The sequence below is a fragment of the Oncorhynchus clarkii genome, chromosome 15 (assembly GCF_045791955.1).
Source record: "Oncorhynchus clarkii lewisi isolate Uvic-CL-2024 chromosome 15, UVic_Ocla_1.0, whole genome shotgun sequence".
Taxonomy (NCBI): Eukaryota; Metazoa; Chordata; class Actinopteri; order Salmoniformes; family Salmonidae; genus Oncorhynchus; species Oncorhynchus clarkii.
This window is the reverse complement of record NC_092161.1, coordinates 9,864,679-9,891,341: the sequence shown is the minus strand read 5'-3', so window position 1 is coordinate 9,891,341 and position 26,663 is coordinate 9,864,679. Positions and strand designations below refer to the sequence as shown.

The 26,663-nt window shown below is 41.7% G+C and overlaps 1 protein-coding gene across 1 annotated transcript; it reads right to left on the bottom strand.

The window, feature by feature from the left end:
* LOC139366899 (procollagen C-endopeptidase enhancer 2-like) lies at positions 1 to 26,663 on the bottom strand. Its single transcript, XM_071104643.1, has 9 exons — positions 26,438 to 26,663; positions 25,928 to 26,036; positions 24,487 to 24,742; positions 22,689 to 22,813; positions 22,145 to 22,281; positions 21,394 to 21,557; positions 5,567 to 5,650; positions 3,738 to 3,905; positions 1 to 964 (listed from the first exon to the last, which is right to left on the bottom strand). The coding sequence occupies exons 1-9, from the start codon at positions 26,584 to 26,586 to the stop codon at positions 834 to 836; spliced, it is 1,323 nt and encodes a 440-aa protein (XP_070960744.1). The 5' UTR covers positions 26,587 to 26,663; the 3' UTR covers positions 1 to 833.

Here is a 26,663-nt window from a genome sequence, read left to right as displayed (position 1 = left end):
TGGACTAATGAAACAAATACTAAAATATCGTTTTTGAGAGGAATTATCCTTTAAGTTCACATCTCCACTTTTGTATTACAAACATTACATTTGAATGCAAGGCGACAAAACCAAGCTGACATAATGAGATGGAGTGCTGTGTTGTATTCCATTCATCGTAAACGCTTTGGCTAATAAGGTGACAGTACTAAACAGAACACCAGTTTGACACCAAATCATTCCATTGGGAATAGTATATATTAAATTATTGCACTTTTCGACCCCAAATAATATAAAATACCTCCTATATCCAAAGTGAACATGGAGGATAAAGAGCAGGTAGTAAACACTGTCCTTAAAACTACAACACCCAGTCCTCAATAATGTACTTCCTGTAACCAAACCCTATGTTTGATCCAAGCCAACACTCATCGTGACATCTGGCGGTTTTCAGTGGCCTTGAAACGTTAGAAAATGTTGATGTTTTTTTTTTTAAATAGAAAAAAAAAGGGAACTAACTTAGGTATTAGCATATTACAAAACATTTTCTCCTGTTTCGTTCCAACTGGTACTCTCTATCTTCCTCTCCTCTTTCAATTATTACACTCACATCTTCACATTGTGCTCAAAACAGGTCCAGCTCAGAGGAGAGGAAAACAGCATGGGAAAAGAAAGAGAAACAAACAGCCAATCACAGCCTGAGGTCTGTAGACTAGTCCTGTGGTGACGGATGAGAGGTGATGAAGGGCGGAGCCAGGGTATGCTGGGCGGAGACTAACGAGAATGGCGTTACATGGTGGTGGTGGTGATGGTGGTGGGGGGGGGCTGGAGTCTCAGGCAGCATGTAGCTGATCTCAGCAGCGTGTGGTCTTCAGTACGTTGAGGCCCCTCTGGTTCTTGGCCTTGAAGGCCATAACGAAGTGATGTGGGGCGATCTTCCCCTTCCCATCCTCGTCCGCTGAGCCCATGAAGATGTAGTTGAGGCCTAGTGAGATCACAAAGACAGAGGCTGAATGCACTGGCGGAACGGCTGAGACATTCAGAAAGGTAGCACATCAGCGTCTATTCAGGTAGCCTAGTGGTTAGAGCGTTGGGCCAGTAACCAGCAGTTAGCCTAGTGGTTAGAGCGTTGGGCCAGTAACCAGCAGGTAGCCTAGTTGTTAGAGCATTGGGCCAGTAACCAGCAGGTAGCCTAGTGGTTAGAGCATTGGGCCAGTAACCAGCAGGTAGCCTAGTGGTTAGAGCGTTGGGCCAGTAACCAGCAGGTAGCCTAGTGGTTAGAGCGTTGGGCCAGTAACCAGCAGGTAGCCTAGTGGTTAGAGCGTTGGCCAGTAACCAGCAGGTAGCCTAGTGGTTAGAGCGTTGGGCCAGTAACCAGCAGGTAGCCTAGTGGTTAGAGCGTTGGGCCAGTAACCAGCAGGTAGCCTAGTGGTTAGAGCGTTGGGCCAGTAGCCAGCAGGTAGCCTAGTGGTTAGAGCATTGGGCCAGTAACCAGCAGGTAGCCTAGTGGTTAGAGCATTGGGCCAGTAACCAGCAGGTAGCCTAGTGGTTAGAGGGTTGGGCCAGTAACCAGCAGGTAGCCTAGTGGTTAGAGCGTTGGGCCAGTAACCAGCAGGTAGCCTAGTGGTTAGAGCGTTGGGCCAGTAACCAGCAGGTAGCCTAGTGGTTAGAGGGTTGGGCCAGTAACCGAAAGGTTGCTGGATTGAAACCCTGAGCTGACAAGATAAAAATCTGTTGTTCTGCACCTGAGCAAGGCAGTTTCCTGTTAAGATATCAGAGGGGTTGGGTTAAATGCGGAATATACATTACAGTCGAAGGCATTCAGTTGTACAACTGACTAGGTATCCCCTCTTTCTCCTCTGGGTTCCATATACAGTGTGTTTATAAACATATACTGTTTGTGGGTATATATTCACATTATGGATCAACGGCTGAGGGAAGGTATAATAGATCTTATTCCAACAGTGAGTTTTGCTGCTTACCTCAAACTCCTTCAGATGAGCTTGAAGGTGGAATACAGCAATGGAAGCAAATTCAGAGCCATACACAAGATAGGACAGTCTGTGGAAACACCTGCAACTGGGGTCTACCGTTCCTATTACAGGAGAATGGTGGAACTTTATTTGGGGAGGACGGGCTCGTGGTAATGGCTGGAGTGGAATCAGTGGTATCAAATACTACAAACATAAGGTTTCCATGGTTTTCATATGTTTGATTCCATTGCGGCAAGGTAGCCTAGTGGTTAGAGCGTTGGGCTAGTAACCGGAAGGTTGCAAGTTCAAATCCCCGAGCTGACTAGGTACAAATCTGTCGTTCTGCCCCTGAACAGGCAGTTAACCCACTGTTCCTAGGCCGTCAATGAAAATTAGAATTTGTTCTTAACTGACTTGCCTGGTTAAATAAAGGTAAAATAAAAAAATTCCAGCCATTATTGTGAGCCGTCCTCAGCAGCCTCCACTGTTTCTTAAGTATCTTGTATATTTGGGACACGCCTCTGTTACATGCATTTTTCACACTCAGTGCCACACTTCAAAGTCACGTGAAACTGTGTGAGTATTACTCAACTATAGAATTTGAACTGAAAGAAAAACACATTGGCTCGATGGTGCTATCTTGAGAATAAAGAAAATGCATTTTTTTTAAATTGCAAATTATATCTACAGGCTACATTGTGGTTTTTCTTTCATTATTTACGTTATCTGCCGTTAGTGTGTGATCCTAACCTTTAACCTTTAGGTCTTAACTGTACACCAAATAACCTACACACCAATCACCTAATGCTTTTGGGAACAGGCAGAAAAAAAGTTTACATCGATTCATTCTTGATAGAATGAGAATGCTCAGTTAGATACCATCTGTAGAGGTGCGGTCTTTATCCGCATCATAAAAGCTGATAGTATTTCAACCACATTAAATATTAATCCAAGCTGAACTGGGTCGTTTCCACAGCTTTCTATTTCCTGACAACTGGTCAAACTGATGTAATTTCCCCTTTTTTTGTTGTTGTTGAGATATTGCATTTTCTCCCCGGTCCCTAAACGTCATTGCTATGAGAAAGAAGCAGAGACAACAGAAAGTACTGTACCAATGTCAACTAGATTGAAGCACTCATTCAATCGATTTGCGACATTATTTTGGTGAGCACGGATTATTTCGTTTGTAGGGCAACATATAACGACAGAAAAGAGGCGCTATGTATCGAATTATAAACAACTTGACTAATAAATACCAAAATGTCCGAAATTATAAGTAGAAACTTATGTTTATGAGGCAAAAAAATGATCTTCTCTGACTGTAGCCTACAGCACGTTTTCTATATTAGTTAGGTTAGGGGCGGGTGTGAGCCTCTGATTTGACACTTTCTCTCATGTAGTTGCGGATAGGTTATTACCAATTGCGGGTTGGTGCGGGTGAACAAACAGCTGACCCGCACACCATAATGTATATCATGGTGAATGTCTATCATGGACTAATACCTGGTGCTATCATGCATATCATGGTGAATGTCTATCATGGACTAATACCTGGTGCTATCATGCATATCATGGTGAATGTCTGTTACTAAACCAAGTCAAACTGATTAATATATCCAGGGGAGAGTGAGCCCCAGAGTCCCCTAGTAGTGGTCCACATAGCTCTGGTCCTGGGCTATACGGGCAGTTCGAGCGTTCTTCAAGCCCATAGACCATATAAAACCGTTCGAGCCGCACATAACGCGCTGGACCAGAGCTGTGGCTCGTTGTTGTACGACTACACACCTCGTCTGATGAACGGACACTTCTTGCAGAGGACGATGATCTTGGTGCTCATGGTTTTGCCGGCCTGCTGGATGGCCAGGTTGCTTTCTTTGTAGACGTTGATGATGGAGATGGTGGCGTACACGCTGCCTCCTCGCACCACCGCCGTGATGACAGTTCCTGTTATCACTGTCACAGAACCACAGGGAGTTTAGAGGGCTGGGATTGGTGTGCTGAACAGAACCACAGGGAGTTTAGAGGGCTGGGATTGGTGTGCTGAACAGAACCACAGGGAGTTTAGAGGGCTGAGATTGGTGTGCTGAACAGAACCACAGGGAGTTTAGAGGGCTGGGATTGGTGTGCTGAACAGAACCACAGGGAATTTAGAGGGCTGGGATTGGTGTGCTGAACAGAACCACAGGGAGCTAAGAGGGCTGAGATTGGTGTGCTGAACAGAACCACAGGGAGTTTAGAGGGCTGGGATTGGTGTGCTGAACAGAACCACAGGGAGTTTATAGGGCTGGGATTGGTGTGCTGAACAGAACTGTGTGAGCCGGCTCTGTGTGAGCCGGCTCTGTGTGAGCCGGCTCTGTGTGAGTCGGCTCTGTGTGAGTCGGCTCTGTGTGATCAAGATTGAATATCTTTCAATACGAATACTGTGATGCTGAGACGTTTCCTGCCGTGGGGGCTTTCATCAAAATGTACTGGTTGAATAGGACATAATGAAAACCATGTGTAAACAGGAAGGAAAAGACGTGTCAGTCGAGTTGTCTGTTACGTCCTTTTGTGTCTAGCCTAGTCATTAGAACGTGTGATGTAACGCTCTTGGCTTGATATGACTGCAGCTTGTCTGCCAATGTATTATACAATAACATTTTCCACCAACGCTACATTACTGGGCTTCACTGACAGCCAGTGAGCCAGAACCCTTTTCCCATGCAAATATCTGACCCAATCTCCCTGAGAAAAAAAAGCATGAATAAAATACCTGCCTCATTCCATCAACATCTGTTCAGAGAAAAAGTAACGAATAGAGGTAGTCTGAAGGACGGGGCAGCAAACTGAGGTCATGGAGTATGTTGGAGAATGTTGGCTGAATTAACACTTTCTGTTAGCAACAGTTTACTCTGTGAGAAGAGAACTGTGTCTGTCCCACGCAAATTCACTGCCCTCTCAGAAAACCCTCAAGGAAGCTTCTGTGACGCGCTGAAACCACCCAGGCGGCCATGGGTAGTGTGTCATGATGGAGGGGACCATGACAACATGGGCTTGTTGTGGGAAGGATGGTTCATATGGACTGGGATTAATGTTAATGTGGGATTAATTAATGTTGGGAGGATTTTCTGTCATCCCCCATTGCTACTACCCTCTGTTTATTATCCATGCATAGTCACCTTACCGCTGCATACATGTACAAATGACCTCGACTAACCTGTACCCCCGCACATTGACTCGGTACCGGTACCCACTGTACATAGCCTCCTTATTGTTATTTTATTGTGTTACTTTTTTATTCTTTTTTTACTTTAGTTTATTTGGTAAATATTTTCTTAACTTTTCTTGAACTGCACCGAGAGTTAAGGGCTTGTAAGTAAGCATTTCACGGTAAGGTCTACACTATTCCACGCATGTGACAAATAAAGTTGGATTTGATTTGACTGACACACACACACACACACACACACACACACACACACACACACACACACACACACACACACACACACACTGTTGACCTGTTATTGTTTGTTCCTGCTAAGTATTTGTGACAGTAGTACTGGCAGCTTTAGGTTAGGGCAGCCATAGTAACAGATGTAGCATTAGCTGGGGGAAAATAGTATTTCTCTTACCGAAGTCACTGGTACAGTAGTTGCTCTCAGCGGTTCCACTTCTTTTGCATTTCTGCTGGCACAGACCTACAGAGTACTTCAGAGCTGGGGAGACATAGAGAGGAAAAGAGAACACAGTCCCTTAATTCTTCCACATTCGGGTGATGCTAGCAAGTAGGATTTGGGTTGATTTTATTTAACCTCGAGACAATTCAGGGAATGCATTGAAATCAATTAATTAATTAATCAATCAATTATATATATATATATATATATATTATATATTATATATAGGCTAACATAGGCTAATTAATTAGTATAAACACGTCCCATTGAAAACTGTAAGTAACTTCGAATCCTACCAGTGGAGGCTCCCGAGAGGAGGACAGAGGAGGAAAGGGAGGACCATCTTAAATAGTGAAACATTTTGAGATAAAACTACAGTTAAATATATTCAAGTCACCAAATAATTGATTAAAACACACTATTTTGCGATGAAGGCCTACAGTAGCCTTTAATTAACAGCAGTCTGTAAGGTAGCACCTTGGACTCGCCGGAGGACAGCTAGCTTCCGTCCTCCTCTGGGTACACTGACTTCAATACAAAATGTGTTAACGATGGTGGCTGTGTGTAGCGGTCATGATATGAAGGTTTGACTTGGAACGTTTTTTTGCCTGTTCACAGACAGCTGATGTGTTGTGCACTGAAGTCCACAAGCAAAGGGAAAAGGTGAGAGAAGGAGAGCGCGTAGATAGATGCGAGAAGGAATTATATATATATACAACAAGCTGTTTGTATGTGGCTGCTATGAAAGTGAACTGTGTTTGCATGTGATCAAGGGTGTAATCATTGCCCCGATTCTGTTGAAAAACGTTTCTTAAACGGAATGAAATGGGGATAAACATACCTGAATTTATCCAATAGAAACTCTTGTTTGCAACTGTTGGACTAATGATTACACCTTAGATCAGCTAGATGCAGGCAAGAGTGTGCAAGGTAGTATTGAATGTGTCACTGTCTATTACCTTGATTACTCAAAATTCTCTCGACCTGTGTGCACCTACATTGTAAACTTTCATTCATAGGCTAGGTTGTAGCAACCTCCTGATGGTTATAGGGAAAATTTGGGTATCATGTAGTAGCCTAAACCTATCAGTGTTACATTGAGCTGGGTGAATGGAATATGAATGACAGTCATCCAATATGCGGTAAGGCGATGTTCATTAAAAAATGTTAATCCTCCCTCATCTTAAAACGCCACCAACCACCACTGAATCCTACATAACAGATCACATTATTATTTGAAACTTTATTAAGTTAAGAACTCATTCTTATTTACAATGATGGCCTTGCCTTGTTCAGGGGCAGAAAGACAGATTTTTACCTTGGGGATTTGATCAAGCAACCTTTCGTTTAGTGGCCCAAGGCTCTAACCACCACCTGCTGCCCCACATAATATTCATATTCATAATATTAATATTCATAATATTCATATTAATAATATTCATATTCATAATATTCATATTAATAATATTCATATTAATAATATTCATATTCATAATATTCATATTAATAATATTCATATTAGTAATATTCATATTCATAATATTCATATCCATAATATTCATATTCATAATATTCATATTCATAATATTCATAATAATAATACATTTAATTTGAAAAACACTTTTCTTACACCCAAGGAGCTAAAAATATGAATAATAATATTAATAAAAACAATCAAATAATGATGTACTGTTCATGTTCAAAGCATAGGTGTGCTGCCCCAGCAGGTAGCCTAGTGGTTAGAGCTATTGGACTAGTAACCAGCAGGTAGCCTAGTGGTTAGAGCTATTGGACTAGTAACCAGCAGGTAGCCTAGTGGTTAGAGCTATTGGACTAGTAACCAGCAGGTAGCCTAGTGGTTAGAGCTATTGGACTAGTAACCAGCAGGTAGCCTAGTGGTTAGAGCTATTGGACTAGTAACCAGCAGGTAGCCTAGTGGTTAGAGCTATTGGACTAGTAACCAGCAGGTAGCCTAGTGGTTAGAGCTATTGGACTAGTAACCAGCAGGTAGCCTAGTGGTTAGAGCTATTGGACTAGTAACCAGCAGGTAGCCTAGTGGTTAGAGCTATTGGACTAGTAACCAGCAGGTAGCCTAGTGGTTAGAGCTATTGGACTAGTAACCAGCAGGTAGCCTAGTGGTTAGAGCTATTGGACTAGTAACCAGCAGGTAGCCTAGTGGTTAGAGCTATTGGACTAGTAACCAGCAGGTAGCCTAGTGGTTAGAGCTATTGGACTAGTAACCAGCAGGTAGCCTAGTGGTTAGAGCTATTGGACTAGTAACCAGCAGGTAGCCTAGTGGTTAGAGCTATTGGACTAGTAACCAGCAGGTAGCCTAGTGGTTAGAGCTATTGGACTAGTAACCAGCAGGTAGCCTAGTGGTTAGAGCTATTGGACTAGTAACCAGCAGGTAGCCTAGTGGTTAGAGCTATTGGACTAGTAACCAGCAGGTAGCCTAGTGGTTAGAGCTATTGGACTAGTAACCAGCAGGTAGCCTAGTGGTTAGAGCTATTGGACTAGTAACCAGCAGGTAGCCTAGTGGTTAGAGCTATTGGACTAGTAACCAGCAGGTAGCCTAGTGGTTAGAGCTATTGGACTAGTAACCAGCAGGTAGTCTAGTGGTTAGAGCTATTGGACTCGTAACCAGCAGGTAGCCTAGTGGTTAGAGCTATTGGACTAGTAACCAGCAGGTAGCCTAGTGGTTAGAGCTATTGGACTAGTAACCAGCAGGTAGCCTAGTGGTTAGAGCTATTGGACTAGTAACCAGCAGGTAGCCTAGTGGTTAGAGCTATTGGACTAGTAACCAGCAGGTAGCCTAGTGGTTAGAGCTATTGGACTAGTAACCAGCAGGTAGCCTAGTGGTTAGAGCTATTGGACTAGTAACCAGCAGGTAGCCTAGTGGTTAGAGCTATTGGACTAGTAACCAGCAGGTAGCCTAGTGGTTAGAGCTATTGGACTAGTAACCAGCAGGTAGCCTAGTGGTTAGAGCTATTGGACTAGTAACCAGCAGGTAGCCTAGTGGTTAGAGCTATTGGACTCATAACCAAAAGGTTGCTAGATCAAATCCCCAAGCTGACAAGGTAAAAATCTGTTGTTCTGCCCCTGAACAAGGCCATTGTCATATGTAAGAATTTGTTCTTATGCCTTGCCTAGTTAAATAAAAAATAAAACAAAAATTGGTTACTGCTGGCTACCATCTGTTTTTTTTACAATCAAAGCTACTATGGTAACGGTATCGGGAAGACTAGAAAATGACTCTCCAACCATTGTCCAAATGTTGTTTTTACTGGTGGAGAACAAAACGACTGAAAGATAAGCCAATCTGAGGCGGTTATCACAGGGCCCAGATTACATCATGGTGGAGGGCTGCCAAGGCGATCATCTGACTAGGGATTTGATATTGTGAGTACTGGCTTCAGTGAAGGAAAAACAATAAAGGGTTGTGTGTGCGCCCAAAAAAACATTCCTTACCTCAGGATACTTCAGCTAGTAATTATCATTCCTTACCTCAGGATACTTCAACTAGTAACTATCATTCCTTACCCCAGGATACTTCAACTAGTAACTATCATTCCTTACCCCATGATACTTCAACTAGTAACTATCATTCCTTACCTCAGGATGCTTCAACTAGTAACTATCATTCCTTACCTCAGGATACTTCAACTAGTAACTATCATTCCTTACCCCATGATACTTCAACTAGTAACTATCATTCCTTACCTCAGGATGCTTCAACTAGTAACTATCATTCCTTACCCCAGGATACTTCAACTAGTAACTATCATTCCTTACCTCAGGATACTTCAACTAGTAACTATCATTCCTTACCCCAGGATACTTCAACTAGTAACTATCATTCCTTACCCCAGGATACTTCAACTAGTAACTATCATTCCTCACCTCAGGATACTTCAACTAGTAACTATCATTCCTTACCCCAGGATACTTCAACTAGTAACTATCATTCCTCACCTCAGGATACTTCAACTAGTAACTATCATTCCTTACTTCAACTGGTAACTATCATTCCTTACCTCAGGATACTTCAACTAGTAACTATCATTCCTTACCCCAGGATACTTCAACTGGTAACTATCATTCCTTACCCCACGATACTTCAACTGGTAACTATCATTCCTTACCCCAGGATACTTCAACTAGTAACTATCATTCCTCACCTCAGGATACTTCAACTAGTAACTATCATTCCTTACCCCACAATACTTCACCTGGTAACTATCAATCCTTACCCCAGGATACTTCAACTAGTAACTATCATTCCTTACCTCAGGATACTTCAACTAGTACCTATCATTCCTTACCTCAGGATACTTCAACTGGTAACTATCATTCCTTACCTCAGGATACTTCAACTAGTAACTATCATTCCTTACCCCACGATACTTCAACTAGTAACTATCATTCCTTACCCCACGATACTTCAACTGGTAACTATCATTCCTTACCTCAGGATACTTCAACTGGTACCTATCATTCCTTACCTCAGGATACTTCAACTGGTAACTATCATTCCTTACCTCAGGATACTTCAACTAGTACCTATCATTCCTTACCTCAGGATACTTCAACTGGTAACTATCATTCCTTACCTCAGGATACTTCAACTGGTAACTATCATTCCTTACCTCAGGATACTTCAACTGGTAACTATCATTCCTTACCCCACGATACTTCAACTGGTACCTATCATTCCTTACCTCAGGATACTTCAACTAGTAACTATCATTCCTTACCTCAGGATACTTCAACTAGTAACTATCATTCCTTACCTCAGGATACTTCAACTAGTAACTATCATTCCTTACCCCAGGATACTTCAACTAGTAACTATCATTCCTTACCCCAGGATACTTCAACTAGTACCTATCATTCCTTACCCCAGGATACTTCAACTAGTACCTATCATTCCTTACCCCAGGATACTTCAACTAGTACCTATCATTCCTTACCCCAGGATACTTCAACTGGTAACTATCATTCCTCACCTCAGGATACTTCAACTAGTAACTATCATTCCTTACCTCAGGATACTTCAACTAGTAACTATCATTCCTTACCTCAGGATACTTCAACTAGTAACTATCATTCCTTACCTCAGGATACTTCAACTAGTAACTATCATTCCTTACCTCAGGATACTTCAACTAGTACCTATCATTCCTTACCTCAGGATACTTCAACTAGTAACTATCATTCCTTACCTCAGGATACTTCAACTAGTAACTATCATTCCTTACCCCATGATACTTCAACTAGTAACTATCATTCCTTACCCCAGGATACTTCAACTAGTAACTATCATTCCTTACCCCATGATACTTCAACTAGTAACTATCATTCCTTACCCCAGGATACTTCAACTAGTACCTATCATTCCTTACCCCAGGATACTTCAACTAGTACCTATCATTCCTTACCTCAGGATACTTCAACTAGTAACTATCATTCCTTACCCCAGGATACTTCAACTAGTACCTACCATTCCTTACCTCAGGATACTTCAACTAGTACCTATCATTCCTTACCCCAGGATACTTCAACTAGTACCTATCATTCCTTACCTCAGGATACTTCAACTGGTAACTATCATTCCTTACCTCAGGATGCTTCAACTGGTAACTATCATTCCTTACCTCAGGATACTTCAACTAGTACCTATCATTCCTTACCTCAGGATACTTCAACTAGTACCTATCATTCCTTACCTCAGGATACTTCAACTAGTAACTATCATTCCTTACCCCAGGATACTTCAACTAGTACCTACCATTCCTTACCTCAGGATACTTCAACTAGTACCTATCATTCCTTACCCCAGGATACTTCAACTAGTACCTATCATTCCTTACCTCAGGATACTTCAACTAGTAACTATCATTCCTTACCCCATGATACTTCAACTAGTAACTATCATTCCTTACCCCAGGATACTTCAACTAGTAACTATCATTCCTTACCCCATGATACTTCAACTAGTAACTATCATTCCTTACCCCAGGATACTTCAACTAGTACCTATCATTCCTTACCCCAGGATACTTCAACTAGTACCTATCATTCCTTACCTCAGGATACTTCAACTAGTAACTATCATTCCTTACCCCAGGATACTTCAACTAGTACCTATCATTCCTTACCTCAGGATACTTCAACTAGTAACTATCATTCCTTACCCCAGGATACTTCAACTAGTACCTACCATTCCTTACCTCAGGATACTTCAACTAGTACCTATCATTCCTTACCCCAGGATACTTCAACTAGTACCTATCATTCCTTACCCCAGGATACTTCAACTAGTACCTATCATTCCTTACCTCAGGATACTTCAACTAGTAACTATCATTCCTTACCTCAGGATACTTCAACTAGTACCTATCATTCCTTACCCCAGGATACTTCAACTAGTACCTATCATTCCTTACCTCAGGATACTTCAACTGGTAACTATCATTCCTTACCCCAGGATACTTCAACTGGTAACTATCATTCCTTACCCCAGGATACTTCAACTAGTACCTATCATTCCTTACCCCAGGATACTTCAACTAGTAACTATCATTCCTTACCCCATGATACTTCAACTAGTAACTATCATTCCTTACCCCATGATACTTCAACTGGTAACTATCATTCCTTACCCCAGGATACTTCAACTGGTAACTATCATTCCTTACCTCAGGATACTTCAACTGGTAACTATCATTCCTTACCCCACGATACTTCAACTGGTACCTATCATTCCTTACCTCAGGATACTTCAACTAGTAACTATCATTCCTTACCTCAGGATACTTCAACTAGTAACTATCATTCCTTACCTCAGGATACTTCAACTAGTAACTATCATTCCTTACCCCAGGATACTTCAACTAGTAACTATCATTCCTTACCCCAGGATACTTCAACTAGTACCTATCATTCCTTACCCCAGGATACTTCAACTAGTACCTATCATTCCTTACCCCAGGATACTTCAACTAGTACCTATCATTCCTTACCCCAGGATACTTCAACTGGTAACTATCATTCCTCACCTCAGGATACTTCAACTAGTAACTATCATTCCTTACCTCAGGATACTTCAACTAGTAACTATCATTCCTTACCTCAGGATACTTCAACTAGTAACTATCATTCCTTACCTCAGGATACTTCAACTAGTAACTATCATTCCTTACCTCAGGATACTTCAACTAGTACCTATCATTCCTTACCTCAGGATACTTCAACTAGTAACTATCATTCCTTACCTCAGGATACTTCAACTAGTAACTATCATTCCTTACCCCATGATACTTCAACTAGTAACTATCATTCCTTACCCCAGGATACTTCAACTAGTAACTATCATTCCTTACCCCATGATACTTCAACTAGTAACTATCATTCCTTACCCCAGGATACTTCAACTAGTACCTATCATTCCTTACCCCAGGATACTTCAACTAGTACCTATCATTCCTTACCTCAGGATACTTCAACTAGTAACTATCATTCCTTACCCCAGGATACTTCAACTAGTACCTACCATTCCTTACCTCAGGATACTTCAACTAGTACCTATCATTCCTTACCCCAGGATACTTCAACTAGTACCTATCATTCCTTACCTCAGGATACTTCAACTGGTAACTATCATTCCTTACCTCAGGATGCTTCAACTGGTAACTATCATTCCTTACCTCAGGATACTTCAACTAGTACCTATCATTCCTTACCTCAGGATACTTCAACTAGTACCTATCATTCCTTACCTCAGGATACTTCAACTAGTAACTATCATTCCTTACCCCAGGATACTTCAACTAGTACCTACCATTCCTTACCTCAGGATACTTCAACTAGTACCTATCATTCCTTACCCCAGGATACTTCAACTAGTACCTATCATTCCTTACCTCAGGATACTTCAACTAGTAACTATCATTCCTTACCCCATGATACTTCAACTAGTAACTATCATTCCTTACCCCAGGATACTTCAACTAGTAACTATCATTCCTTACCCCATGATACTTCAACTAGTAACCATCATTCCTTACCCCAGGATACTTCAACTAGTACCTATCATTCCTTACCCCAGGATACTTCAACTAGTACCTATCATTCCTTACCTCAGGATACTTCAACTAGTAACTATCATTCCTTACCCCAGGATACTTCAACTAGTACCTATCATTCCTTACCTCAGGATACTTCAACTAGTAACTATCATTCCTTACCCCAGGATACTTCAACTAGTACCTACCATTCCTTACCTCAGGATACTTCAACTAGTACCTATCATTCCTTACCCCAGGATACTTCAACTAGTACCTATCATTCCTTACCCCAGGATACTTCAACTAGTACCTATCATTCCTTACCTCAGGATACTTCAACTAGTAACTATCATTCCTTACCTCAGGATACTTCAACTAGTACCTATCATTCCTTACCCCAGGATACTTCAACTAGTACCTATCGTTCCTTACCTCAGGATACTTCAACTGGTAACTATCATTCCTTACCCCAGGATACTTCAACTGGTAACTATCATTCCTTACCCCAGGATACTTCAACTAGTACCTATCATTCCTTACCCCAGGATACTTCAACTAGTAACTATCATTCCTTACCCCATGATACTTCAACTAGTAACTATCATTCCTTACCCCATGATACTTCAACTGGTAACTATCATTCCTTACCCCAGGATACTTCAACTAGTAACTATCATTCCTTACCCCAGGATACTTCAACTAGTACCTATCATTCCTTACCTCAGGATACTTCAACTAGTAACTATCATTCCTTACCTCAGGATACTTCAACTAGTAACTATCATTCCTTACCCCATGATACTTCAACTAGTAACTATCATTCCTTACCCCAGGATACTTCAACTAGTAACTATCATTCCTTACCCCATGATACTTCAACTAGTAACTATCATTCCTTACCCCAGGATACTTCAACTAGTACCTATCATTCCTTACCCCAGGATACTTCAACTAGTACCTATCATTCCTTACCTCAGGATACTTCAACTAGTAACTATCATTCCTTACCCCAGGATACTTCAACTAGTACCTACCATTCCTTACCTCAGGATACTTCAACTAGTACCTATCATTCCTTACCCCAGGATACTTCAACTAGTACCTATCATTCCTTACCTCAGGATACTTCAACTGGTAACTATCATTCCTTACCTCAGGATGCTTCAACTGGTAACTATCATTCCTTACCTCAGGATACTTCAACTAGTACCTATCATTCCTTACCTCAGGATACTTCAACTAGTACCTATCATTCCTTACCTCAGGATACTTCAACTAGTAACTATCATTCCTTACCCCAGGATACTTCAACTAGTACCTACCATTCCTTACCTCAGGATACTTCAACTAGTACCTATCATTCCTTACCCCAGGATACTTCAACTAGTACCTATCATTCCTTACCTCAGGATACTTCAACTAGTAACTATCATTCCTTACCCCATGATACTTCAACTAGTAACTATCATTCCTTACCCCAGGATACTTCAACTAGTAACTATCATTCCTTACCCCATGATACTTCAACTAGTAACTATCATTCCTTACCCCAGGATACTTCAACTAGTACCTATCATTCCTTACCCCAGGATACTTCAACTAGTACCTATCATTCCTTACCTCAGGATACTTCAACTAGTAACTATCATTCCTTACCCCAGGATACTTCAACTAGTACCTATCATTCCTTACCTCAGGATACTTCAACTAGTAACTATCATTCCTTACCCCAGGATACTTCAACTAGTACCTACCATTCCTTACCTCAGGATACTTCAACTAGTACCTATCATTCCTTACCCCAGGATACTTCAACTAGTACCTATCATTCCTTACCCCAGGATACTTCAACTAGTACCTATCATTCCTTACCTCAGGATACTTCAACTAGTAACTATCATTCCTTACCTCAGGATACTTCAACTAGTACCTATCATTCCTTACCCCAGGATACTTCAACTAGTACCTATCATTCCTTACCTCAGGATACTTCAACTGGTAACTATCATTCCTTACCCCAGGATACTTCAACTGGTAACTATCATTCCTTACCCCAGGATACTTCAACTAGTACCTATCATTCCTTACCCCAGGATACTTCAACTAGTAACTATCATTCCTTACCCCATGATACTTCAACTAGTAACTATCATTCCTTACCCCATGATACTTCAACTGGTAACTATCATTCCTTACCCCAGGATACTTCAACTAGTAACTATCATTCCTTACCCCAGGATACTTCAACTAGTACCTATCATTCCTTACCTCAGGATACTTCAACTAGTAACTATCATTCCTTACCCCAGGATACTTCAACTAGTACCTACCATTCCTTACCTCAGGATACTTCAACTAGTACCTATCATTCCTTACCCCAGGATACTTCAACTAGTACCTATCATTCCTTACCTCAGGATACTTCAACTAGTAACTATCATTCCTTACCCCATGATACTTCAACTAGTAACTATCATTCCTTACCCCAGGATACTTCAACTAGTAACTATCATTCCTTACCCCATGATACTTCAACTAGTAACTATCATTCCTTACCCCAGGATACTTCAACTAGTACCTATCATTCCTTACCCCAGGATACTTCAACTAGTACCTATCATTCCTTACCTCAGGATACTTCAACTAGTAACTATCATTCCTTACCCCAGGATACTTCAACTAGTACCTATCATTCCTTACCTCAGGATACTTCAACTAGTAACTATCATTCCTTACCCCAGGATACTTCAACTAGTACCTACCATTCCTTACCTCAGGATACTTCAACTAGTACCTATCATTCCTTACCCCAGGATACTTCAACTAGTACCTATCATTCCTTACCCCAGGATACTTCAACTAGTACCTATCATTCCTTACCTCAGGATACTTCAACTAGTAACTATCATTCCTTACCTCAGGATACTTCAACTAGTACCTATCATTCCTTACCCCAGGATACTTCAACTAGTACCTATCATTCCTTACCTCAGGATACTTCAACTGGTAACTATCATTCCTTACCCCAGGATACTTCAACTGGTAACTATCATTCCTTACCCCAGGATACTTCAACTAGTACCTATCATTCCTTACCCCAGGATACTTCAACTAGTAACTATCATTCCTTACCCCATGATACTTCAACTAGTAACTATCATTCCTTACCCCAGGATACTTCAACTAGTAACTATCATTCCTTACCCCATGATACTTCAACTAGTAACTATCATTCCTTACCCCATGATACTTCAACTAGTAACTATCATTCCTTACCCCAGGATACTTCAACTAGTAACTATCATTCCTTACCTCAGGATACTTCAACTAGTAACTATCATTCCTTACCTCAGGATACTTCAACTAGTAACTATCATTCCTTACCTCAGGATACTTCAACTAGTAACTATCATTCCTTACCCCAGGATACTTCAACTGGTAACTATCATTCCTTACCTCAGGATACTTCAACTAGTAACTATCATTCCTTACCCCAGGATACTTCAACTGGTAACTATCATTCCTTACCTCAGGATACTTCAACTGGTAACTATCATTCCTTACCTCAGGATACTTCAACTGGTAACTATCATTCCTTACCCCAGGATACTTCAACTGGTAACTATCATTCCTCACCTCAGGATACTTCAACTAGTAACTATCATTCCTTACCTCAGGATACTTCAACTAGTAACTATCATTCCTTACCTCAGGATACTTCAACTAGTAACTATCATTCCTTACCCCAGGATACTTCAACTGGTAACTATCATTCCTTACCTCAGGATACTTCAACTAGTAACTATCATTCCTTACCCCAGGATACTTCAACTGGTAACTATCATTCCTTACCTCAGGATACTTCAACTGGTAACTATCATTCCTTACCCCAGGATACTTCAACTGGTAACTATCATTCCTTACCTCAGGATACTTCAACTAGTAACTATCATTCCTTACCTCAGGATACTTCAACTGGTAACTATCATTCCTTACCCCAGGATACTTCAACTGGTACCTATCATTCCTTACCTCAGGATACTTCAACTAGTACCTATCATTCCTTACCTCAGGATACTTCAACTGGTAACTATCATTCCTTACCCCAGGATACTTCAACTAGTACCTATCATTCCTTACCTCAGGATACTTCAACTGGTAACTATCATTCCTTACCCCAGGATACTTCAACTAGTAACTATAATTCCTTACCCCAGGATACTTCAACTAGTACCTATCATTCCTTACCTCAGGATACTTCAACTGGTAACTATCATTCCTTACCTCAGGATACTTCAACTGGTAACTATCATTCCTTACCCCATGATACTTCAACTGGTAACTATCATTCCTTACCTCAGGATACTTCAACTGGTAACTATCCAGGATAATAAAGAAAAGGAGCATTCTGTTGCTGCATAAATCTGGAAGAAACAAGTTCCGGCATGAAGCCCCTTCATCAGATCCTGTGTGTGTGTGTGTGTGTGTGTGTGTGTGTGTGTGTGTGTGTGTGTGTGTGTGTGTGTGTGTGTGTGTGTGTGTGTGTGTGTGTGTGTGAGAGAGAGAGAGAGAGTGGGTGTCTACAAACAACCATGAACATGTGCCTTTAGGAGGTTTGTTATGAACAGAGTCAACAGGATGTAGGAAGTTTGTTATGAACAGAGTCAACAGGATGTGGGGAGTTTGTTATGTACAGAGTCAACAGGATGTAGAAGGTTTGTTATGTGCAGAGTCAACAGGATGTGGGAAGTTTGTTATGTACAGAGTCAACAGGATGTGGGGAGTTTGTTATGTACAGAGTCAACAGGATGTGGGAAGTTTGTTATGTACAGAGTCAACAGGATGTGGGAAGTTTGTTATGTACAGAGTCAACAGGATGTGGGAGGTTTGTTATGTACAGAGTCAACAGGACGTAGAAGGTTTGTTATGTACAGAGTCAACAGGATGTGGGGAGTTTGTTATGAACAGAGTCAACAGGATGTGGGAAGTTTGTTATGTACAGAGTCAACAGGATGTAGAAGGTTTGTTATGTACAGAGTCAACAGGATGTGGGGAGTTTGTTATGAACAGAGTCAACAGGATGTGGGAAGTTTGTTATGTACAGAGTCAACAGGATGTGGGAGGTTTGTTATGTACAGAATCAACAGGATGTAGGAGGTTTGTTATGTACAGAGTCAACAGGATGTGGGGAGTTTGTTATGAACAGAGTCAACAGGATGTGGGAAGTTTGTTATGTACAGAGTCAACAGGATGTGGGAGGTTTGTTATGTACAGAATCAACAGGATGTAGGAGGTTTGTTATGTACAGAGTCAACAGGATGTGGGAAGTTTGTTATGTACAGAGTCAACAGGATGTAGGAGTTTTGTAATGTACAGATTCAACAGGACTTAGGGCTCCAGGACATATAGCTTTTCTATCAGTAAGAAGGAACAGGGTGTCTCTTTGGGGTGTTTACTTGCCCCCCTTCCCCTTAGCTCTGTCCTAGTTGACAAATCACAGATGTAAAAATACTAGAAGAAAGTGATAACATGTAGGGGACTGATGTTATGACTGGCTTCCAATCTACAAAGAGATTAACTGCCATCCAGCCTTGGTGTGTGCTCCATTGCCTTTCATCCTGGGCAACAGACACTACCACAGTAGATCTGATCTGGGACCAGGCTAATACCACAGTGGATCTGTTCTGGGACCAGGCTAATACCACAGTAGATCTGATCTGGGACCAGGCTAATACCACAGTAGGTCTGATCTGGGACCAGGCTAATACCACATTAGATTTTTGGTAAAAGCTGCAGCTACTCTTCCTGTGGTCCACACAAAACATGAATAATGACATAATACAGAATATTAATAGACAAGAACAACTCAAGGACACATGTAGCTTACATATCAATACATACACAAGATATCTAGGTCAAATAGAGGAGAGGCGTTGTGCCATGAGGTGTTGCTTTATCTGTTTTTTGAAACCAGATTTTCTGTTTATTTGAGCAATATGAGATTGTTAAGGGTTTCAGTGACTTCATTAGCTGTGGTTGCTGATGCGTATATGGTTGAATCATCAGCATACATGGACACCCATGCTTTGTTTAATGCCAGTGGCAGGTCATTATGCCAGTGACAGGTCATCTTATTATCAATTTCTCTATAAGCATGCTGAAAGTATGTTGTTAATTTGTTTACAGAGAAATAGCATTGTATTTGGTCAAACACAATTTTTTCCAACAGTTTGCTAAGAGCTGACAGCAAGCTTATAGGTCTGCTGTTAGAACCAGTAAACGCCGCTTTACCAGATCTGATCTGGGACCAAGCTAATGCCACAGTAGGTCTGATCTGGGACCAGGCTAATGCCACAGTAGGTCTGATCTGGGACCAGGCTAATACCACAGTAGGTCTGATCTGGGACCAGGCTAATGCCACAGTAGGTCTGATCTGGGACCAGGCTAATGCCACAGTAGGTCTGATCTGGGACCAGGCTAATGCCACAGTAGGTCTGATCTGGGACCAGGCTAATACCACAGTAGGTCTGATTTGGGACCAGGCTAATACCACAGTGGATCTGTTCTGGGACCAGGCTAATACCACAGTGGATCTGTTCTGGGACCAGGCTAATACCACAGTAGGTCTGATTTGGGACCAGGCTAATACCACAGTAGGTCTGATCTGGGACCAGGCTAATACCACATTCGATTTTTGGTAAAAGCTGCAGCTACTCTTCCTGTGGTCCACACAAAACATGAATAATGACATAATACAGAATATTAATAGACAAGAACAACTCAAGGACACATGTAGCTTACATATCAATACATACACAAGATATCTAGGTCAAATAGAGGAGAGGCGTTGTGCCATGAGGTGTTGCTTTATCTGTTTTTTGAAACCAGATTTTCTGTTTATTTGAGCAATATGAGATTGTTAAGGGTTTCAGTGACTTCATTAGCTGTGGTTGCTGATGCGTATATGGTTGAATCATCAGCATACATGGACACCCATGCTTTGTTTAATGCCAGTGGCAGGTCATTATGCCAGTGACAGGTCATCTTATTATCAATTTCTCTATAAGCATGCTGAAAGTATGTTGTTCATTTGTTTACAGAGAAATAGCATTGTATTTGGTCAAACACAATTTTTTCCAACAGTTTGCTAAGAGCTGACAGCAAGCTTATAGGTCTGCTGTTAGAACCAGTAAACGCCGCTTTACCAGATCTGATCTGGGACCAAGCTAATGCCACAGTAGGTCTGATCTGGGACCAGGCTAATGCCACAGTAGGTCTGATCTGGGACCAGGCTAATACCACAGTAGGTCTGATCTGGGACCAGGCTAATGCCACAGTAGGTCTGATCTGGGACCAGGCTAATACCACAGTAGGTCTGATTTGGGACCAGGCTAATGCCACAGTAGAACTGATCTGGGACCAGGCTAATACCACAGTAGGTCTGATCTGGGACCAGGCTAATACCACAGTAGGTCTGATCTGGGACCAGGCTAATACCACAGTAGGTCTGATCTGGGACCAGGCTAATACCACAGTAGAACTTCAAGCCACACGTGTGGCCTGAAGAAGATAATGATGATGAAGATGATGATGATTCTGAATTGGAATTCTGTAGTGCTAAAAGCTTTTTATATTGTAACAACAAGACTTTAATGTGCTGGACAAGAGGACATATATCTCCTGCTTGGATTAAACAGAGGAAAGAGAGCTACCTACGTATGGGTCTGGTGGTAGCAGCTGGGGTGGTGGTGGTCAGTGGTACCGGGGTGGTGGGGAACTTCTTAGGTCTGAACTTGTAGTGGCCGATGAACCCATCTGCAGTCAAACTGAGGTCTGAGAGGAACTGGATCAGGAGCTGGTTACCTTCAGAGAATACTGGACTGAAGGGTGGGAGAAAGAGAGAGAGAGAGATATCACATAGGCTAATGAATACATTGTGCATAGGTTTATCAGTAAATCAGGCATTTGTAGGTTTATTATCTATCCTGTTTACCATCTATCCTGATTGCCTAGTCACTTTTACACCCACCTACATGGGAATAATACCTCCATTACCTCAACGACCTCATACCCCTGCACATTGACTCAGTACTGGTACTCCTTGTATATAGTCTCATTACTACCTGGTACCCCTGCACATTGACTCAGTACTGGTACTCCTTGTATATAGTCTCATTACTACCTGGTACCCCTGCACATTGACTCAGTACCGGTACTCCTTGTATATAGTCTCATTATTGTTATTTTATTCTGTTACTGTTTCCTTTTTTGGGTAGTTTTTGTCTTACTTTTTAACTCTGCATTGTAGGGAAAGGGCTCGTAAGCATTTCACGGTAAAGTCTACACCTGATGTATTTGGTGCATGTGACAAATCAAATGTGAATTGATTTGTTGATCAAGATCAAAACGATAAGCGGTAGCTACATTAGCAAGATAAATGCGTAGTAGAAACAGGTGTGTGACGTACGCTGGGGGGCTATCGCCACAGTACTTCCCGATCCTCTTGGCATCGTTGACCTCTGCCCCGTTGAAAATGGCCACGTAGTCGTAGCGACAGTAGTTGTCTCTTTCCACATCGAACTTCTCAAACTTCACCTCAATGATCTGTGTTAGTGGACAGGTTACATAGAACACAGGTTAAATAGACCACAGGTTATATAGAACCCAAGTTACATAGAACCCAGGTTACATAGAACCCGGGTTACATAGAACACGGGTTATATAGTACACAGGTTACATAGAACACCGGTTACATAGAACACTGGTTACATAGAACACAGGTTACATAGAACACAGGTTACATAGAACACATTGCTTTCAGCCCACATTCTAAAGGTGTATTACACTGTGCAGCACTAAACGTGAGCAAACCACAAAGCAATGATGTGAAAACCTCAAACGATCTCAATCACTCTCAATGGTGTCATTCGTCAAGTTGAACTGTGAGTAGTAGTAGTATTTGTTAGGATCCCCAATTAACTACTGCTGAGGCATCTGGTAGTAACACTCACCTGGTTCTTAGGAGCCACTATGTGCCATGAGCAGGTGACCCCAGCGGGGTAGTCCTTCTCAGGCCAGTTAGGTGTTTTAATTGACCCGAACGGTTTATCCAGATGACCTCCACAGTACTGGTCCCCTGATGGGTGCAAAGTCAAACCACAATGTTTAGTTATAGTCCCTGGCAGATAGTACTGCTTCACATGCTGTTACTTTAAAGAACTACTGAACATCATTCCTTATTGTGCAAAATATCTCTTCCTCTTTAACGTCAAAGGACGGAATGTTGTGCATGAAATAATTCTATAATGAGACCTAGAATGTTCTAATCAGTAGGCTAACTCTCATCTCATGTTTACTTTGTGATTTACAAGTAACTAAAAAAAGACAGTTGTCTGTCTCTATGCCTTGGTCCCCTGCTGGAATGTGTTGTTAACAGGAAGTCTACACACTAGGCAAGCCATCACACATCGGAGAAAGAACACGTCAGCCTACCACACAAGCTGCTTTGGACTGGCAAGAGATCTGTGGATCTATAAAAAAAACACAGTTGGATCTCCTGTAACATGCAGTTTAGTGACTAACAGTGTTTCCACTACAGCTGAGCTCCCATACTCATGGCTGGCAGACGACGGCGAGTGCAATTTGTCTGAGTAACTAAAATAGACATTGAACCAATGGAAGAGGGCTGTGTGGTGCTTTTCAGTTTTAACCACTCCCAGGAACAGGGAGATAGACAGAGCAACCACAGTCCATCTGCTCCAGCATCAGGTGTGTGAAGAACACCAGTCTATCTAAACTGACAGACCCAGAGACATTCTAGCTGTCAGCCACTGAAGAGGTACGGAGACAAGGGAGAAGGTATACAACCAACCATTAAAATTCCACAAACTAATTCCGGGAGACGTCACCTGGTGAGAAGAGGACGGGACGGCGCTGACCCGTCTGCCTCTAAAGCTCTCCGTCCGGGAAAAACAAGCCGTGACAAATTCCTCGTCCTACTGTGAAATGTGTCGAGACGTTCCTGTTTTTCATTCACCTCGTCCTCGAGCAAGCTTTAAGTGTATAGGTCTCGTCTTAAACTACATAAGAAGTCTGAACTTTATCTTACCAAGTTCCACTGTTCATTCCACACACCTGCTATCCAATGGGAGTGATTTATCAAGCTACAACTGCCTTTTCGTTCTCAGATGTAAATAATTCCCCTCTCAGATATCTCCATCTGGGTATTGTATCATTACTAGGGGCAGCTAGAGGAGGTTAAGAGGCACGTTAATTAGCTTGTTAAAATGTGACCTTTGGCCCTAAACACACAAACACTCACTGACATCGGATGTCTTTACGATGTGTCACGATGTGTCAGAGAAGAGTCACGGCTAGGACTCAGCGTCTAAGGCTCTGCTGAACATGCTTGGGTAGAGGCTGGATACAGATGACTACAGTGTTCCCTACACACTACACCTAGGGCTACAACAGCTTAGAGATGGCCCAGCCCCTCTTCAACCGACACAGTGGTTCCTGGCCCGGGAGGTAGCCTAGACAACCGGTGAGAATCTCAAATCTCAAGTTTAAATAGATCAAATCAAATGTATTTATATAGCCCTTCGTACATCAGCTGATATATCAAAGTGCTGTACAGAAACCCAGCCTAAAACCCCAAACAGCAAGCAATGCAGGTGTAGAAGCACAAATAGACTCCCCTATAGCATCCTAGATCCGTCTCCTGCCACTGTGCGCTTGAGTAAGACACGTAAACCCTTAAAAACGAGTATAGTATTATTCTATTCTTCGTCTATATTCTATTCTGCTTACCTCTCTCGTGCGGCTCGGCAGCCGAGTACACCGCCAGGAAGCCACTCCCAGCCGTGTTGGCATCAGACACCATCTGAATTAGCATCTTGTTGCCGGTGGAGACCAAGGCGCCTGGCCTGAAGGTCCCACAGAAGCGGCCCAGCCTCTGGCCACTCGCATGGCCGCTGTACACATCTACGTAGTCATAGCGACACAGGTTGTCACTCTCCAGGTCAATGAAGCGGAAGGACAGGACCACCACTTTACCCTCAGGGACCTGAGACAACATACAATCACACACAGTATACAGTACAATCTATACAATCACATACAGTATACAGTACAATCTATTCAATATACAGTACAATCTATACAATCACATACAGTATACAGTACAATCTATACAATCACATACAGTATACAGTACAATCTATTCAATATACAGTACAATCTATACAATCACATACAGTATACAGTACAATCTATACAATATACAGTACAATCTATACAATCACATACAGTATACAGTACAATCTATACAATATACAGTACAATCTATACAATCACATACAGTATACAGTACAATCTATACAATCACATACAGTATACAGTACAATCTATTCAATATACAGTACAATCTATACAATCACATACAGTATACAGTACAATCTATACAATATACAGTACAATCTATACAATCACATACAGTATACAGTACAATCTATACAATCACATACAGTATACAGTACAATCTATACAATCACATACAGTATACAGTACAATCCATACAATCACATACAGTATACAGTACAATCTATACAATCACATACAGTATACAGTACAATCTATACAATCACACACAGTATACAGTACAATCTATACAATCACATACAGTATACAGTACAATCCATACAATCACATAAGGGGCCTATCTGACAACTCAATATAATAGGAAACAGATCTTCCTCTGATATACAATGAATTAACCTATATGAAACTCTTCCTCTTTTAAAAACACCAATCGGCAATCAACAGTCAAATCATTCAAAGTCTAAATCTAGCAAGGATACACATGTTATTAACGAGTAAGAAACATACAGTTTTTCTTTAATTACAGGACTTGGTGTTGTTGGTGATTATTTCCTTGATTTAGCATTCATTCCAGCCATGTGACCAGACTGCATGTTGAAAATACCAAGCAGGCAGCTCAAAGTGCCCGAGGGGGTGCTGTAGCCACTAGCCAAATACCAGACTACCAATTACACAGTTAAGATTTGTGGATTGGTATACCATTGAAGTGTATTTCAAGAATCATTTTAGTTCACTGATATTGCTTCTCGTTCTGTCTGACATGGCCCTGGTAAAGTAATAACCTTTAGTAGCTAATTAGGAACACACTACGTTGATAACTGTTAAACAAGAATCATGTATTCACAGTAGGCTACAAGTATGTTTGGCTCACCGTGATTCTCCAAACACATTTGGTATTTGGGGGATACACCCCTGGATAACCCAGGCTCCCAACGACCCCAGAATCCTCCGTTATATTGCCTCCGCATGTAAACGTTGGTCTGGAAACATGAGAAAAAATATTTGTGACAACTTCTCATTCTAATACAAATGTCTATCAGGGAATCTTTGAAAGGAGAAAAAAACCTAGGCGTAAAGGTGTTGTTGGTGTTTATTATGGGATTTTCTCGGCAATGCGCCTGTGTGCGTCCGAATGCCTACAGCGCACACTGCAGATTCCTCCAGAATAATAACTCCCGGGTGGTGATGATGATAAATGATGATGATGATTGATGCGGTTCCTTCAGCATTGTGCTGTAGACTAACGCATCATTGACAACTCGTGATAAGGCTTTGTACAGTAGGCTAGTGCTATACCGTTGTATTTCCTGACCAATAGTTTAACACAGAGCCCAAAAAACTATAGATTGTTAGATTAAAGTGAAGGGAAAAGGTAACCTACCTCCGTCGTGACCCCAGTAGAGACTGCGCACAGACCTCTGTCAAAAACAGGACACCCCAAACGCAAAAAATACTGCATATTCTCCACATTGTCGGGTGAACGGACCAGGCACCAGTTCGCCTGTTTTCGCTCCGTGGCATGAATGACATTCAGTGGCTCGAGCGGTGGGGAAAAGTACCCAGGGAAGTTCGTGGAGGGAGTTTCGCAGGCTGCAAGCTGGAACACA

Excerpts from the sequence above, each read along its gene's own strand:
- LOC139366899 (XM_071104643.1), bottom strand. The coding sequence starts at position 26,586 with ATGTCATTCATGCCACGGAGCGAAAACAGGCGAACTGGTGCCTGGTCC. Across the intron at positions 21,558-22,144 it reads TGTGGCGATAGCCCCCCAGC|TCCAGTATTCTCTGAAGGTA; the intron begins GTACGTCACACA and ends CCCACCCTTCAG. Across the intron at positions 5,651-21,393 it reads TGCTACCACCAGACCCATAC|CTCTGAAGTACTCTGTAGGT; the intron begins GTAGGTAGCTCT and ends ATGTCTCCCCAG.